This window comes from Chenopodium album, chromosome 12, assembly GCF_948465745.1.
Source record: "Chenopodium album chromosome 12, dcCheAlbu1.1, whole genome shotgun sequence".
Classification (NCBI taxonomy): Eukaryota; Viridiplantae; Streptophyta; class Magnoliopsida; order Caryophyllales; family Amaranthaceae; genus Chenopodium; species Chenopodium album.
In genome coordinates, this window is record NC_137845.1 from 2,487,534 (window position 1) to 2,505,029 (window position 17,496).

A 17,496-nucleotide genomic window follows, 5' to 3' on the forward strand; every position below is an offset into this window, starting at 1 on the left:
GATAATGTAATGAAGTATTGTAATAGACTAATCAATGTTGGAAGATAAATTAATTCTGGGAAAACCAAACTTAATTAAATCGGTTTACGTTGACGTCAAATTTGGCAAAGTCTATGAAAAGAAGCAGAAATAATTGTATGATGTAATCCAGCTTTGAGCTTGTTTCTTTTCAGTCTCCGTACTCTCAACCTCAACTTGTAAAGATGGAAAAGGTGCCAAAAATAGGCGATTAGTGTTGTCAATTTGATTTTTTGTTTTTACATCAATTCGATAGATACCCCGTCAAAAACATAAAATTTAATCATCATATGTAAACAAGACTGAAACAGTATACTTAGTAGAGTAATTATTTCATGACAGATCGACAATTATTAGATAACAAAGCAACAAAGCCGAACAAAATTATAGTCAATTTACAAATGTTACGCTAGCTGAGAAAGAAAGAGGAAATTTTGTATTTTGCCTCTCCTTACACCCAAAAATACAAGTCTTGAAAATGACACTTCACCCACCAAAAACAAAAAGGAACTATTATATCTAATTCTTGATTCCGTCACTAATCAATCTTATGTTGAGAGTAGGGATAACTCAAGTGGCTAGAATTTTTTCCCGATTTCAAAATATCTTGGAATCGATTCTCATCACCTTGCCCTTGTGACTCTATAAACACTAATTTTTTTTTTTTTTTTTTTTTAAAAAAAAAAAAAAAAAAACTTATGTTTATAAATTAGTACGATTAATTATTTACATTTATATTAGGAAGTACTCCATATAAATTAAGAGTTTGTTCTCTTCATATTATTTTCACTTCAGTTCTTAATTTCCTTCTCTCATAAAATATTTCGTTCAATTCAGCTCTAATAAGTTCAGTTCAGTTCAGTTCAGTCAATGAGAACAAGCCTTAATACTTGTAAGTTGTAACACTAGCAACATATCATTTCCTATTTCCTTAATCTTCCTTTAATCCCGAAAGAAGTCATATTATTCTCACATTAGTCATCCTTCTAAACCCCCAAAAGTCTCCCTTGTCCTTTCAATCAAGCGCGCTCTTATGTACCTGCTACCGGCGCTGATGCCAATTATCACCGGATTCTACGCTAACAAATGGAGCTTCTGACCCCATTCCCCTTGCCTGACCCAACCGTTGACCGGTACTCCCGGTTTTCCTCCTCACCTTCTTTCTCAATGACGAGTTACGGCGCCGAGTTGGAACGGCAACCGAGTCGGACCGAGTTGAGCTCGAGTTTGACGAACATCGAAGAAGATGCAACGAGGAGAGAGAAAGTGTATGTTGCTGTTGGAAGGTCCGAGGAGAAGACCGTTTCTTTGCTTCGATGGACGTTTCGTACTTTCCCAAACTCTGATATTTGCCTTGTTCATGTTCATCAACCTTCTCCTTACATCCCTACTCTCTGTAATTTCTCTCTCTTCTATTTTGTTTTGTTAATTTCTGGAATTTTAGAAAATTATATCCTGTTTTATTTGGTTGAAGTTGCTGAGTTCATTAGTTAAAGGGGTGTAATATCATAGGAAATTTGATTGTTTGATTGAATCATGTCAATTGCAGCTTACATCTTTTAGATGCTTGGCAATTTAGTCCATTTCTTTTGGTTAATACTGGCGTATATACTGTTTTGGAATGTCCGGGAAAAAAAAATTGTTACATTTCCTAAATTAGAAGTGAATTATGGCTAGATTTTCAAATATTTCTGTAATTGAATAAAATTGGAAGCAGACAACTATTAGGGGTGCTATAGTGTGACCATAGTGAGTACTTAATGACAAGGGATTGGGACAATGTGGCTGTTAATTTCCGATGTAATATTATTTGTGACTTAAAGAATGATCGGCAATAAAATTGGTTAAAAGATTATTAAAGCAATGACTATTGAGTGAACTCTGAGGTTTGCTTGGCGTTTTCTTGTCTGTTTTGCGCCTTTGGAGAGCCTATTATGTATACCCGGGGTCATTTGATCATTCAATCAACAAATAAGTAAGAATATTATTTGCTCATTTGTTGATTAAATGAGCAAATGATCCTCGATACACCTGGGTGTATATAACAAATTCTAGCGTCTTTGATGAAGAAGTTTCATTCTGATGTTCACAATAATCACCAAAATATTATATGAAGTAAGAGATATGGAGTCTAAAATAGTGAGTGTCCTAACTAATCCTAAAGAATGTAGATAGGATCGCTCATTTTTTGTGAAACATGAATTAATACATGTTTTCTGCAACATGAGTATGTCTCGTGATACATGTAAGCCTACAACTTATGGCGACAAGATTGTTATTTGACTGTACTGCTATCTCTGTTGGTTTTTCTGCGATGCAGTGGGAAAACTACCAGCAATGCAAGCAAATGCAGTAGTGGTGACTGCATACAGGAATGAGGAGAGGGGGAAAATGGAGAAACTTATCCGTGCTTACTTGGACTTTTGCTATAGAGCCAAGGTGAATTCTCATGTTCAGATTAGGGGCTGATTTGCATAGCTTGAAACTTAAGTTTATTGCTTTGAGGCTTGATAAAGGGTAATGGTTGTCTTGAGTGTAGATGTTGTTGAGTACATTGATTTATTGAAAGCCCTCTCTCTTTTAGTTGATTGAAATTGGACTTGCATTTTCTGCTATACGACTAGTTCGTCTTCAATATTACATAAAGTGGCTGCATAGCTTTACTAGAACCTGCAAAATTAAAGCTTGATTATCTCAGTAAACAATTGATTTATCCTAATAATGGAATCAACTCCAGCTTAATAATGGAATCAACTCCAGCTACTGTTTTTTGTTTAGAATGCAATAAATATGAAGAATTTCTTCTTCTTTGTTTCTAATTTGCTATAGTGCAAAAAAGGGGCAAACCAATGCTCACCTTTTTATCTACTCGCATTCTTAAGATATTTTCATTTTCCCCCTTGCCAGCTCATTCCTCTGTCTTTTCTAAATCATAATGTAATTAAATGTTGTTAATCTGATGAACCATAGCAGTACTTTGTAAAAAATTACTGGATGTGGTGATTGTTTTTGGCAGGTAAAAGCAAGCAGTATTATCACCGAAGATGGGCAAGTTCACAAAGGACTCATGGGTCTGGTCATGAAACATGGCATGCAGAAGCTCATTATGGGGTCAGTCTCAGTCATTGAATATTATGTTATCTTTTCTTTAGGACTAAACACCATGGATGTTTGAGAAATATGTTTAATGCAGCTTTCAGCGACTAATTATATCTCAACGCTGCTTTGATCTTTCTTATTTTGTCCATCCTTTCTACAATTCTCCTTTTTCCTTAAATGTCTCCCTAGGTCCTTAGTGGTGGGGGTTTGTCATTGACATTCAAAAATTTATCTTATTGTGCTCAACTTATATGGTGCAGTTGCGTGAAGGTAAAAAAGCATTCTCATAAAGAATTTTATACTGCCAAAAGTGCTCCAGCATTTTGCGAGATATGGTTCATCCATAAAGGGAAGCATGTACGGACAAAAGAAGCGTTTGAGAAAGCTACAACTTGTCAGGCAGATGAGCTGACAGAAGGTTTAAGGTCAAAATCTTTACCGTATAAGAATAGTGATTGTCTATACAATCCAGTTAATCGTGGTGGTAGTTCTTCTCGCCTGAGCATGCAGTGCTCTGAGATAAAAGATTTGAATCAGGAGGATCCCTCTGATGAAGATTTTTTATTACCTAGTTTAGAAAACACTTTGGACCCTGAATATGCTCGAAGCTCAACCAGCAATGGTTCTGCAACAAGTACATCCATGGGGGAAAAGGTTTCCAGAGATTCTGGCTTCAAATTGGAGGAAGATCATCTGTATGGTCAGCTTTTGGAAGCAAAAGCAGAAGTTGAAACTTCAAGAAATGAAGCATGTTTGGAAATATTGAAGCGCAAGGAGCTGGAAGCTGAAGCATTGAAGGCTATGAGGAAGGTGATTTTCTGAGCTCTGACCATTATTTTGGTTGCAGTTTAGGAATTTGGCATTTGTTAAATACAGAGTATTAACTTTCCTAAAGCCAGAAGTTTACCATATATATATATATATATATATATATATATATATATATATATATATATATATATATATATATATATATATATAACAGTTTCAACAGTTTATCTCTATAAGTTGTGCTTTCTCTGAAAATGATAAAAATTCAACTAATTGGCATGGTCTAACAACTTCCACATATAATTTCAGATTTTAACCTAGTCCTAACAACTATTATTGATGCTATTCTTTTCTTTGCACTGTTTCCTCATTTAAAACATATTTATTCTGTACATTGTATCAGTCAGGTATTCCTGATACTGTCAGAGTTGGCACTTTATTATGTCCTGTAGAGTTTGAATTCATACATGCTTTTTCTATATTGTATGCATATGTTATGGTAAGTAGTTTTCACTATTGTAGAAACTTGAAAGTAAGAGGCAGAATTGAGGACAGACTGTGAATTTGGACTGAATTTATGCTTAATGTGGCATTTATTCAGAATGAAAAGAGATGCTTAATGCTTATTCTTATGAGCTTTGAGTTTTTATTTGCGAGTAGTTCTGCTATTAGTTGTCATCAACCACGATCTTATCTTTTCACTAAGTATCTCAAATTCTGTGTGGTCTCCTTAGGTGAAGGACTTTGAATCTGTTCAAACTCGTGAAGCTGAACTTAGAGAGGAAGCTGAAAATTCTCTAAGAAGCTTGATGGATGAACAACAAAGGTTGTTAGAGGAAAGACTAGAAGTTACAGGAGAGCTCCAGAAGACTATGAGGAATGTAGCTGTTTTTGATAGTCGTGTCCAGGAGGCCAACCGCCGTAGTGATGAGGCAGCTGGGGAGCTGAAACTTGTCCAAGTTTGTATTGCAAGTTTGCGTCAAGAAAAACAAAAGATTGAAAGACAGAAAATAGAAGCTGAACGTTGGCTTGAGAAGTGGAGAAGTCGCAGGCGTACTGGCCTTGGTAGTTCGAACCGCCATGGATATGGGGGGCTTCTGGATGACGTGCCAGAGTTAGTGGAGTTTACTCTACTGGACCTGCAAACTGCGACATGCAATTTTTCCGATAGCTTTAAGCTAGTTGAAGGGGGATATGGTTGCATCTACAAGGGAGAACTGCTGAGTAAAACTGTTGCCATACAAAGGTTCCATGCACACAACATCCAAGGCCCGTCACAATTTCAGAAACAGGTTTTTTTCCTTCTCATTCTGAAATAGGTTTTTTATTTTATTTTTTTTTATATCAAAGTTCATTAACAATTGAAATGTAGAGATGAAACTTATATACTAACTACCTTTGCAGGTTCAGGCTCTCGGCAAGCTACGCCACCCTCATTTGGTGACTTTGATCGGTGTATGTCCAGAGGCCTGGTCGCTTGTATATGATTTTGTACCCAATGGGTTTCTCCAATGGCGTCTCTTTCAGAAAAACAACATTACACCTCTTTCATGGAAGCTCCGAGCTAGAATCATCTCTCAGATTTCAACTGCCCTTTTATTTCTTCATACCTCGCATCCGGAAAAGATAATCCATGGTGACCTGAAACTCGAAAGCATCCTTCTAGATTCCGATCTACACTGCAAAATTGGTGATTTTGGTTTCACCAAGTTACTGTCGCAGGATAATCTGACTTCCTCTAGCTATAGCCATTATCCTGATCCCCAAGGCGCCTTCCCATATAGAGATCCAGAATTTCATAGAACAGGCAAATTGTCGACGAAATCTGATATATACTCATTTGGCGTCATTATATTGCAGCTACTAACTGGACAGCCTCCAGTTGGATTGGTAACACGCGTCCGTAGAGCAGTTTCCAGTGGAAAGTTAGATTCAATCCTGGATTCATCTGCAGGGGAATGGGGACCATTTGTGGCAGAAAAATTGACTGATGTGGCTTTGAGATTCTGTGAACAGAATAGTCGGGTTAGGCCAGAGCTGACACCCTCTCTGGTGAAAGAGCTTCAACAGCTCCATATCTCAAAAGAGCGGCCAGTGCCATCTTTCTTTCTTTGCCCAATCCTTCAGGTCAGTGAGATAATTGCATACCATCAGTTACTTCTGAGTTTGCAGTGTGGAGTTTTTATCTTGAATTTTTCAAGTTATGTGACTAGTAAATATGGAAGATTTTTTATAAAAGGGGTGATGTTGAAACAACAGAAACCAGTCTTTAGCTCATTTATGTTTATCTATTGAGGGGGATTTTTACGTAATTCTGCGTTAGTTTGCCCATGTACCCAAGCTGTGACATGAAGAGCTTGTTTGCGACAATCATATGCGTCATTTCTCTTTCCCTCCTTATTTTTCATCAATAATTTTTAATATATGGGTTCTGCTGATCTTTAAGTAATCTGTAACTGTATGTATATATTTGGCATGCCTAAGCTTCCATTAAACTCTTTCACCATTTCCTTTCAGGAAATCATGTGTGACCCTCAAGTAGCAGCTGATGGGTTTACCTATGAGGGAGAAGCCATTCGTGAGTGGTTAGAAAATGGTCGAGAAACTTCTCCTATGACCAATTTGAGATTGGATCATCTGCATCTTACTCCAAATAATTCTTTGAGACTAGCTGCTCAAGAATGGATGTGCAAATATTGATTTTTCACATGCGCGTGCAGTTAATCTATGTTAATAACCCTGTACAGCTGTATTACTAACTACTTAACTAGGTATTGCTTCCAGAGTTGTAGATGGCGCAATCATACATGTCATTGTATCTGAAAGTTTTGCCTCTGATGAGCAACCAGGAGAATGTAAGAATAGGGAGTAAGAAATTGTGTGCTCCTTTGTTGTGTAAAACCAAGAAATCTAAGGTTAGATTGAGTATATATTGTATTACTGTCTATAGGATAAACACTATTTAATGACAATAGCAAACTATACCGAGTGCCATTTCTTTTGCAGGGTAAATTTGTTGTACTTTGTGTACTGTGCAATACAATATACTACTAGCATTATCTTTCTCTGATATCATGTCACTGAAACTCTGAAAGCATTGATATATATATATATATATATATTTTTTTTTTCGGCCCATATACTGCCTGTAGAATTTACTCTATTCCATAGTTTCAATCCATGTAAATATTTTATTCTTGTTTCCTATTATTTCACTTAAAATGCTCATGCATTTTTACTTGTTTGATACTGCAAGTCTGCTAGAATGGAGAGATTTTCCAAAATGTGCAACTCTAATGCATGGTTATGAAGCTAACGACTTAATAATCTTCTACCTGTATAACCATATTCTTAACACTGTCAACCCAAAAGAACCTTGTAATTGCAGCACAAAACTGTCAAGAAAATTGCATCAAAGGTAAATGTACAACAACAATTTTGGTATCTTTCTTGCATTCTACAGCATTCTCTTTTTCATATATTGAAATTAAGATCTCTGATAACCAAAGGTTAACATTTTAGACAAGCTAACATGCTCTGTTTATGATATGCAACCTGCAAATTGCGCTTGCAGGACCTGTAACTAAAATACAGAAAACAAACTCATCTGTTCTTAATCCTCTTTTGAAGCAGCCAACAAAGACACTTTATTATGTTCCTCAGTATCATTAAAAGGATGATCTTCCTCTTCTATAAGTACCTCATCGCTATTTTCATTCAAGAGCAGATTTTTCTCCCCCGTATTATTGCTCCAACCAAGCCAATCTTCTTTCCTTGTCTCATTTTTTGGTGCCTTATTTTCTTTCAGAAACCTCTTTACAGTTCTGGGTTTGTCATCCTTACCATCGTGATCTAGAAAGATTACTCGAGGCTGATTTGAACCATTCTTTTCCAGAGGTTTCCCATCACATCCATGCTCATTGAACTGGGAATGGCTCCTACCATACATAGTCAACGAGTCTTCAAATAGGGAGGCTGATCTTCCAGAAAAGCTACCAAACCCTTTAATCTCTCTTGTTAGCTTTCTAGCCTGCTCTCTTTCTTCCTTGAGGAGAGGCCTCTTTTCGAGCAACTTCAATACTCTCTCTGATTTCTTCCTCACAGCAAGGCCCCAATTAAATCTGCATATCACTAAACTATATGTTATAATTTCAGATAACATAATGCTGAGAGAATTTTTGACATTAGTTTACCACTTTGCCTACCCTTTTTCATCAACATGCTGAAAAGTTTCCATGTTATTGATGATGAATTTCTCTGTTTGAAACTCCTCTGCAACACTTTCTGGTCCATGAGTCAACAAGTGCTCTAATACTGTCAAAGCATTGTAAGATTCCCTCCAATTCTTTCTATCAAATTTTGATAATCTGACCACAAAGGGGATGGAAAAAATCTTTCAGATCATGGAAAATTAAGCACACCATGTGAGGATTGATAAGTTGATCTCGAAAATTAGCAAAATTTTGTTGATCTCAAACACCACAAGCCACTGATCAGTACCACCACAAGAACATATTCATATAGCTTATATGATGTACCACCATATAAGTCAAGATTGGACTATTTTGTTGATCCCCGAGATCAACTATGAGTTCCTCTACACAATCCAGGCCACGATAGATATAAAAATAATGAATACATGAAAATGATTAGGAATATGATGAACAAGAAATTTGACATACTTGTTATGCAGAATTTCCACAATTCTCCAATAATCATCAACTTCAAAAGCAGCCCTTGATATTAGTCCTAGGATTCGAGTATCCGGTGACCATGGATTAGCAGTTGTTGCTTCCTCTGTCATCCTGTTTAAAAGTCCCCAACAATCAAAAACACACACCCTAACAAAGAAAGCCGAAAACAAACCTACAAAGAGTTTAAGAAAATATGTAAGATCTTACAACTGTGCTGGTGTAACATCAGTGAGAACCAATCTAGCAGTTTTAATCTTCTCTTTGATGTAAGAAGATGCTTGTTTTTTTATTTCAAAGAATGAATGGCTGCTCATATTGCTGCTGCTATGGCTAGTATTATTGCTATCATAGCCTAAGATTGACATGTTTATCTAGCAAGATTAATTAAAAGATGGGAGAAATTATAAAAAAAAAAAAAAAAAATTATACTTGTATAAGATGATTGTTACAAGTATGAATCTAATAAGACATAAAAATGAGTACAATTAACAAACTAACAAAATTAATGAGGGCTGATTAGTGATAAGGATTTAGTTTGCAACTAATCCACTAAGGACTTATTCAACCTCTACATAGTGTACTGTGTTATGTTTTTGGTAAAATAGATTAAAGGAATTATTTTGCATAAGAAGTGACGATTTCAAAAGAGACCTTTTTATTTAGTAATTTTCATTTGGAAATTAATTTTGAGTCCAAAAAGAAGAATTTATTTCAGTGAAGAAAATTCAATGGTTTGCAATATTATAGTCTAAAATGATGGGTACACTGCTAATAAAGTTGGAGTTGAATTCGGAGTTGTTCTTGAGTTTTGACTTTTTTGAAGCTTCAAAGTTGGGAGCTTGATAATTGAGCTTCTAATTGACGGTGTAACAATTTAGGTGTATGACCTGCTAGGGACCTTGGAATTTGATATGAATATGTATCCTATAAAATAATATACGTGTATTTATAGATTTTAAGGAGGACCCTAATCAGATCTCAATCCTCTTATTTTTCTGGTCCAGTATTTGCGAGTCTGGCACTTGAGAAGTTGAGAGTATAGGGAATGGTAAGGGAATCCTTATCTCCAAATACCCTCACTTGATAGGATTCAAACCCCAAACCACTAGGATCTGAGATAAGAATCTTTCCAAGTGAGTCAACACTTTATTGGTATGGATTGTATAAAATTATACGTGCATATTATAGCAATGCATAATATCAATTCATAAGTTTGTTTATATGTTGTATATAAGATTATAAATGTCTTGTTCAAGATTATTAATCTACAACAATTTCTTATATAGGTCAAATAGGTGACATAGTTATATTGTTAATCTTATAAATATACAATTAAAACCGTAAAATTATACTAGTATATCCTTCAAATATTCATAAAGAAAATATAATTAATTATAGTACTACTCCGGTCATTACTTTATTGTTCTTCTTAATTGAAATCTTATTGTGAAATCAAAAGAAAATAGTCGTATAGAAAAGTAGAAAATGAAATAATTACTTTATAATCGTCAAAAGCTTATCAAAACATCTAATTTGTTTGATCAGTGAAATAATTCAAGTACACATATGGAGTATTATACATATATAGAGCGAGCCAACAGTTGATATCAAAGTTCCATGTATGCTTTAAGAATGAATAAAGTTGGGATTTACTATTTCTCTATAAAGCTAATTAATTAGAGAAATCTTAATTACCTCATTGGAGCTGGGATTAATATAACTTTCTATTAGTAGAAACATAATCTGATGTGCACATGCATGTTCTCTGAAACACCAATTTGAGCCATATAAATAAATAATAGTATGAGTGGAAATATTTCATTAATTTCTTTCTCCTTGCTATTGAAATACTACCCATAACTGTGGTGGCCATTTTTAAAAATTTAGGAAAAAAAAAAAACTTAACTAGTTTGGGTATTTTATGAAAAGATTTCTAAAGTATAGGCTAACTCAGTCATTACCTATAAGTTAGGCAATAGAAACTCACCATGAGTTATATGTTTGTGGTCGCGCTTATATTGCTCCTGATATTTTAGATGATATGTTTCATTTAAAGGTTAATTTTAGTTCATCCAATTATAGTAAAATTATTTAACTCTGGAAATATTGTTATGAACTAATTATAAAATTATTGTAAGTAATCTCTTCGTGACATCCTAATATCGACCATGTCAAATATCACTCCGTGTCATGCTAACATATTTACATAGTCACAAAGTTAACAAGATTGATATTAAATGTAACATAACTAACATTATACACCCACCTTATGTTGATATTTTAAAGTGAATTCAGTGGATCAATCAAATATTGAGATTGTTTGCACCAAAAAAAATAACAATAATTAAGATTGTAAACTAACATATTACTATTTCTTAAATTTATTTTTTTTTAAAAAAAAAAAGAACCGATTAGGCTATTACCATCTACAGAGTATATTATGAATCATTTTAAGTTTTGGATTGTCTAATATTTTTGCTTTATATTCCGTGGTTTGTAAACAGCCAACATTGTAACCATATTTTCCCCTTTTGCACCTCTATATTGATACTACCGTAGTAATAATTATACGTAGTATGACGAATTGCTAAAGATTCTACCATATTTTTAAAAAAATAAAAAGAGTTTCCATCAATCATCAGAAATATATACTGTACAAAATAAACACTATCTTTCAAATAATCAAATTTAAATACTTAAATAAAAAGTATGTTTCCAACTTTCCATCAACAAGATAATTTATTAAAGAATGTGTCAAAAAAAAAAAAAAAACTATCAAAGTGAATGACGTTATAAAAAACTTCGTACTTTAATTTGAGTTTATCTAACAACTTAATCGCTCCAAAAACACCATAAAAATGGGGCCCAAAGGGTTCAGCACAACCAAAGCACACAGCCCAATATTGAAACTCCCACAAGCCCCTTTGAATTTGACCCTTAACATGAACCATTGGCCAGATGGATTTGGTGGGCCCTAAAATTATGCGACGGTTTAAATTGCAAAATAAGACTGTCCTTAGCTTAATGAATTGGGGCAAGCAAAATTAAAAGAAAAGGACCAAATCACACCCATTAATAACTCAGGTTGGTTGTACAAAGGTACATAATTTTACAGAATAATAAGGATATTAAAAGAGCCAATGCAAAAATGATTATATCAGCAATGAGGCAACGAGACTTGTAAGAATTTAAATCGGCTCTCAATATACAGCCAGGTGTATAGTGTATTGAGAGATGACCGTTTTCGATTAAATTAGGAGTTTTAATCTAACACGAAATTTTAAAGGAAAAATAGTTGTTAGTTCGACAAAAGTATAGTTGGTCAGCCAATACGAAAAAAAGCGATTCTTAAATAAAAAGGTCCCTCCACCTTAATTGCATCTGCATAAGTCATGAACCTCCCATATAAGGAAATCATCTGCAAGAAGCTGAGTAAGGTCGTGGGTCACTTGCTCAACTGAAAATATATCGTTACACAAAAATATTAATGGTACAAAATTGTCATTTGGATGACCTCTGCTAACTGCATTACATTTACTATCAATTCAATCCAAAGGTAGTTAGCAGTTGGACAACTAATGGACGGAAGCTTTTCTCTTTATTACATTCAATTTACTAATTCTGCCTCTTCCTCTTAAAATGCCTACCTACATGACATTAAAATAGTGCTCGTACAACTTTTCATAATACGAGTTATCTACCCTACTTGTCTAATATTGTTATTTGGCTCTTTTATCGTCACTCTATATAAATAAGTTTTAACAAAAATAAGTTAAGAGTCAGTATGGATTGAGATTTTGATTTTTGACTAGTGAACAATGCATGCTAATTGCTGTTTGAAGATCTTTCTCCACTCAATAATAATTAAATTTTGTAAAGATTAAAAAAAAAAAAAAAAAAAAAAAAAAAAAGTCAACAAACAGTAAAATAACAACAAAGAAAATAGTGGGACACTATTGATTAATCATGATAACACTTCATGGATGACATAAGTTATGGAAAACCCAATCTTTAATTGTAAAAGCTGTCCATTTTAGAATTCAGACAAAAAAGAAGAGCATAAGCAATTAGGGAGTAGGGACAGTTAAGGATGTATGATTAACAAAAGAAATGGGGGTAATTACATACATTGATAATAGAGAGATAATAATTATGAAGACTTTGACTATATATACAATTAAGTATTGTTTGTAGTACGACTTTTAATTGTTTTGGTAATGACTTGTTTTGCACTATTAGTTCCCTCTTTAAGTAGTTTACTACTTTTATTAGCTATTACTCCACTTGTACTACTCCATTTCTATTTTTTCACGAAATAAGCAAAGCCAACAAATTTTCAAACTTTACTCAAACTTCAATTCTACTTTTGTCTATTTCAAGAGAAAAAATAAAATAAAGAAGGTAAAGTAAAGATGAACAAAAGAGATCATTTAATTGGACTCAATTTAGGTTAATTTAATTTGAGCCGAGTGATAAGTAATTCGTTTTAATTTTAGATGGTTCATATCATGTCGGCATGTCCATGTCTTGATCAATAGCTCAACTCAATGATCGATAAGCTCATATAATTTTCGGTTTAGGCCATGTAATCAGATCAGATATTCGAGTACAAGTCCTTTTTACATAGTCTAAGTTAAAGGGGAAGGTTTTCCCGAATTTGCAGAAATTGTAAGACAAAAACAGGAAATAACCTGTGTAAAGGTGAAATCTACAGTTGACATTACAAAGGTGACCAAAGTAAAAGAAGTAAAACAGAATCAAAGAAATAAAAATGTGCTTCTAATTTAGGTTTGATTGGTATGGCAAGGATAAAAGAAAAACAAAAGAGAAAGTTGATCTTTTTGAGTGGGATTTTTCAACTTAAAAACAGGACCACTGCATCTAACTTTGATAGAGTATTAGGTCAACCTGAAAATCTGGGCACTAAGAAAGAACCTAATAATGATGCCCTGATGCTTCTGGGTCAGATTTTAGATATGGCATCCCTAAAGTAAACTCATAATATTCAAAATATTATGCCTTCTTTTGTTCATATTTTTAATGCTTCCACTAACCAAAAAGACATGATATATGATCAACAAAATTTTTATATATTATCCAATTTTATTCAGCAATTACACCATTTTTTTTCTTCATAATAACAAGATAATGGACTTTCCTCAGCATAACTACCTCTTTATGTCTATACAATTCCTATCACCATATCAATACCATAACTAACCATTTTTAGCTCTTTATAGAGCTTTTTTAATGATGTTATGTGGGTGACAAGGATAAAATAAAATAAATTAAAAAAACCTTTGCTTAATTTTTTGGATTTTTTGGATTTTTTTTTTTTAATTTTTTCCTAGCCTTTTCTACATCTTGTACCGTTTGTAGAACTTATACACATGATCTCCATATCCTGCCTTCGAAAGAAATGATGATGATTGAGACATCGTCATGGTACCTACGACGATCTCCTTGAGGTATTTCTAGCAACTCATGGAAATCCATACCTGCAGGACATTACCAAATTTAATTAGCCTGTTACTCTGTGAATGTATTTTAGACTCACATAATATACTTTCAAAGGATATAGAATATGAAAGTTTACCAGCTTTCTTTGCTGCACGAAACAAAACTTCCTCAACCAAATGTTGAGCAGGGTCACCTTCGGGGTACAATGAGATGAAGAGCTCCACTTCAGCGACAACTTCCTCGTTTGTGAAGTACTGATATAGCCCGTCAGAGGATAATATCAAGAATTGATCCTTTGGGCCTAATCTAAGGTGATACAAAAATGGATGACAACTGATATATGGTGAAGTCCCAACATAGTCAATTCGGAACATCTCTAGCAGCGCATCATTCCATTTAGGCTGCAGAATTGCAAACGCATTAGAACTAAATCTAGCACTATACCAAAAAAAATTCAGACCAGATCACTAAGCTAAGAGAACAAATCCTAAAACACAATAACATCAGTAAACAAATATCTATACACTGTTAATTGTTATGATTATCCAACAATATCCATTTTTGGTAGGGTTTTTTGTATACCAGAAATTGCACACTTCTAATTTCAGCAAGGGCAGGGCACAAGAGTGGTGAAAATGGAAAAAATGTGACAAATTAGGTAATCAGAGCAAACTTATAGTCTAACTTCATTGACTGCAATAAATTGGCAAAGGTGGTTGCATTTGAGTCAGGTACTCATCCCCCAACTAAATCAAATTAATGAAGAACAAGTACATCGTTTCTGGTTGCTGTCTACATAAACTTGCAACTAGCTAGCTAGCTAGTTTGTTTCAACCAACAACTACGACTGTAATCAAGCAACTATTATGTCATAATCTTCAAAAATTCAACTTTGGTATATAAATGGCAATCAGTTACTAATCTTTGTCAATTACGAAACTTATAGATGACAATGAATACACGTATTCGACTACTGAAATCAATGATCAACATAATGCAATACCTGCTTAAGAAAACCAGCACCAAAAGCCCGAGTAACCTTCAAAGAACCTTTGACGCGATCATTGACAATGGCAAATGCATCATCTGGGTGTTCATCTCTAATTCGTTGCACTTCCTAAAAACATAATCATACATCATAAGCAAGCAGCTAACTAGGGACTAATTCAATTACAATTGAAAATACAAACAATTGACAAAGTCACCAATAAACAATAACAATAATGTGAATTGTATAAAGATTATTGATTCTTTTACCTCTTCAACACAAGTACTATGATCCATTGTTAGTTGGAAAGTTCTAAGACTAGGTTTGACACCATCTGATACTTCAAAGTCATACATTGATTCCTCATTAATCCTTTCCAAATCCTGATCAATTTTACCAAGTCTAAGATCAGGCTCTTTATTTTGCGCCAAAACGGCTCGACTATCACCAACATTCATCAAATAAACATCCTCCCCTTTCATCAACATACCAAGAACACAAGAACCCATCAAAGCTAACTCAGGGTTTTCATCCACCATCTTATCAGCAATGTCTAAATAAGCTTCCTCTGTCTTCTTCAAAGCCCGAGACAAAGCCTTCAAAACATCGGAATGATTAATCGATTTACCCTCGGAATCATTCCTATTCCATTGCTCTTTTAACCTCCTATCAAGCTCTAATCTTTCTCTATCCCATTCACACTTCCATCTCCTTTGATTCTCCTCCCATTTCTTAGTTGCCCCTTTAAACTTGCTCTTTGATGAATTCCTCCCCCTTTTACCATTCCCATTCCCACAATCAACAGTTTCCCCACCACTTACACTACTTTCAGCATAATTTTCGCGGTCGAAAAACTCACAAGACTCAATATCTGAACTACAACTACTACTTCTACTACTATTACTACTACTTTCCGAAGATGAACAGCTATTATTAGGAAGATTTGATGATGAACAAGATGAATCAAACTTACTATTATCATCCCACAACAAACCCTTGAGCTCTTTCTGAACATTTGAATACAAATTTGACAGTAAAAAATCAGTAGCATCAGGACCATTGAATCCATCATAAATCCCAACAAAAACCCAACCATGTTCTTCTGATACAACCACATGTACACGATCCTCCCCTGCTTTCCCCTGCGCCCACTGAAGATTCTGGCTCTCCCATGAATCACTCTCACCTAAACTCATCTCCGAGCTCATGTTCAAGCTCCCACTCATTTCGGGCCCGGGCCCAGGTAAGGGCCCCCCAATCACCCAATTATCCTGCCCAACACCGCCGCCACCTTTGATCGGGGCAACCGAGCTCTGCCCGAATGTTTTCGAGATCGCATGCCGAAGCCCACGGATCAATGAACCGGGTCGTTTCTTGGGCTTGAGCCCGGCCCAGTTACCCTGTACTGACAAGCTCCGATCAAGTGGTCCAGAGAAGAGAGCAGGACCTGCGCGATCCAGTGGGCCGGATAAGAACCCGGCTCGTTCAATTGGACCCGACATGAACCCACGATCAATACTGATTGGACCCGAGAGTGGACCCGAATTGAGGGAGGATCCGCGTGGGATTGGCTGAAGTGGGACAGAAGCGAATGATGTGGAGCTCTCGAAGAAGGCGGCTGTGGCTGACGTGGCAGTTGGGTCAGCCACAAAAGCGGTGGATAACGGCGTTGAGGTATTCGCCGACACCGAAGCGCCGGAGATCGACCGGAATATCGAAACACCCGCCGCTGATTCCTCCGAGTGGATCTTCGACGATGCGGAGGCTAACGGGTTAGACATCCGGGTCGTCGGGTCGGGCCGAACGTAGCAGAAAGAATGGCCCAATCCCTCGTCGTACTGGTCCATGTACATACCATGTTCTTGCTTGTTAGCCCGTCGGGCCTCTCCGGAGCCCGTGAAACATATACCAAGTTTTCCGATTCCATTACCCATTTTTTTTTTTCAAATCAGCAAACAATTGGGTTTTCAATAGAATGAATTGGGTATAAGTTAATTGTATAAAAGGGTGTCTGAAAATAGTGATAAAAATGAAGATTATTGTCGGAATTGGAATTTCATAGCTAAGCTAATCAAGGTGAAGGGAAAAATGGAGGAGAGAGAAAGAAAGGGTAGTTGGAAGAGAGAGAAAGAAAAGAGGCGTGGAAGATGGGGGGAGTGAAATGGAAAGAAGTAGGGGGAGAGTTGACTTTTGAGTAAAAAGAGAGAGGTTTTTCAAATGAAAATGGGGTGGATGCTTCTTCTTTTATCTTTTTTTTTTTTTTCTTTTGTTTTTTATGTTTTGTGTTATTCTTTGTCAAAATTTTCTAAATTTTTATAATTAAAAAAAAAACAAATGAAAAAAAATAATAATTTGGGTGGTATGACATAATGACAATAGTTGCACTAATGGGTATGAATGTGAAGTGTGGGATAGCAAAATGGGTTAGGTTGGCGTTGACTTAGGAATCTCCCCTAAGCTACGCAC

General features: G+C 35.2%; 3 protein-coding genes across 3 annotated transcripts; 1 reads left to right on the plus strand and 2 right to left on the minus strand.

The window, feature by feature from the left end:
- Positions 1–960: 960 nt before the first annotated feature.
- LOC145571587 (U-box domain-containing protein 33-like) lies at positions 961–6,958 on the plus strand. Its single transcript, XM_081630621.1, has 7 exons — positions 961–1,414; positions 2,339–2,457; positions 3,035–3,129; positions 3,378–3,927; positions 4,623–5,180; positions 5,293–6,015; positions 6,406–6,958. The coding sequence occupies exons 1-7, from the start codon at positions 1,105–1,107 to the stop codon at positions 6,586–6,588; spliced, it is 2,538 nt and encodes an 845-aa protein (XP_081486747.1). The 5' UTR covers positions 961–1,104; the 3' UTR covers positions 6,589–6,958.
- Positions 6,959–7,362: 404 nt separating this feature from the next.
- Positions 7,363–9,213, minus strand: LOC145571588 (uncharacterized). Its single transcript, XM_081630623.1, has 4 exons — positions 8,790–9,213; positions 8,571–8,693; positions 8,094–8,255; positions 7,363–8,009 (listed from the first exon to the last, which is right to left on the minus strand). The coding sequence occupies exons 1-4, from the start codon at positions 8,945–8,947 to the stop codon at positions 7,502–7,504; spliced, it is 951 nt and encodes a 316-aa protein (XP_081486749.1). The 5' UTR covers positions 8,948–9,213; the 3' UTR covers positions 7,363–7,501.
- A 4,470-nt stretch (positions 9,214–13,683) lies between these two features.
- LOC145570012 (putative protein phosphatase 2C 23) lies at positions 13,684–17,281 on the minus strand. The gene is made up of 4 exons (XM_081628994.1): positions 15,300–17,281; positions 15,046–15,159; positions 14,179–14,443; positions 13,684–14,080 (listed from the first exon to the last, which is right to left on the minus strand). The coding sequence occupies exons 1-4, from the start codon at positions 16,962–16,964 to the stop codon at positions 13,965–13,967; spliced, it is 2,160 nt and encodes a 719-aa protein (XP_081485120.1). The 5' UTR covers positions 16,965–17,281; the 3' UTR covers positions 13,684–13,964.
- Between the last annotated feature and the right edge of the window lie 215 nt (positions 17,282–17,496).

Coding starts and splice junctions, on each gene's coding strand:
- LOC145571587 (XM_081630621.1), top strand. CDS start 1,105: ATGGAGCTTCTGACCCCATTCCCCTTGCCTGACCCAACCGTTGACCGG. Junction 1,415..2,338: donor TCCTTACATCCCTACTCTCT/GTAATTTCTCTC, acceptor TCTGCGATGCAG/TGGGAAAACTACCAGCAATG. Junction 5,181..5,292: donor CGTCACAATTTCAGAAACAG/GTTTTTTTCCTT, acceptor CTACCTTTGCAG/GTTCAGGCTCTCGGCAAGCT.
- LOC145571588 (XM_081630623.1), bottom strand. CDS start 8,947: ATGTCAATCTTAGGCTATGATAGCAATAATACTAGCCATAGCAGCAGC. Junction 8,694..8,789: donor GATGTTACACCAGCACAGTT/GTAAGATCTTAC, acceptor ACTTTTAAACAG/GATGACAGAGGAAGCAACAA. Junction 8,256..8,570: donor GTGGAAATTCTGCATAACAA/GTATGTCAAATT, acceptor CTTTGTGGTCAG/ATTATCAAAATTTGATAGAA.
- LOC145570012 (XM_081628994.1), bottom strand. CDS start 16,964: ATGGGTAATGGAATCGGAAAACTTGGTATATGTTTCACGGGCTCCGGA. Junction 15,160..15,299: donor ATAGTACTTGTGTTGAAGAG/GTAAAAGAATCA, acceptor TTATGTTTTTAG/GAAGTGCAACGAATTAGAGA. Junction 14,444..15,045: donor GTGCTGGTTTTCTTAAGCAG/GTATTGCATTAT, acceptor GCAATTCTGCAG/CCTAAATGGAATGATGCGCT.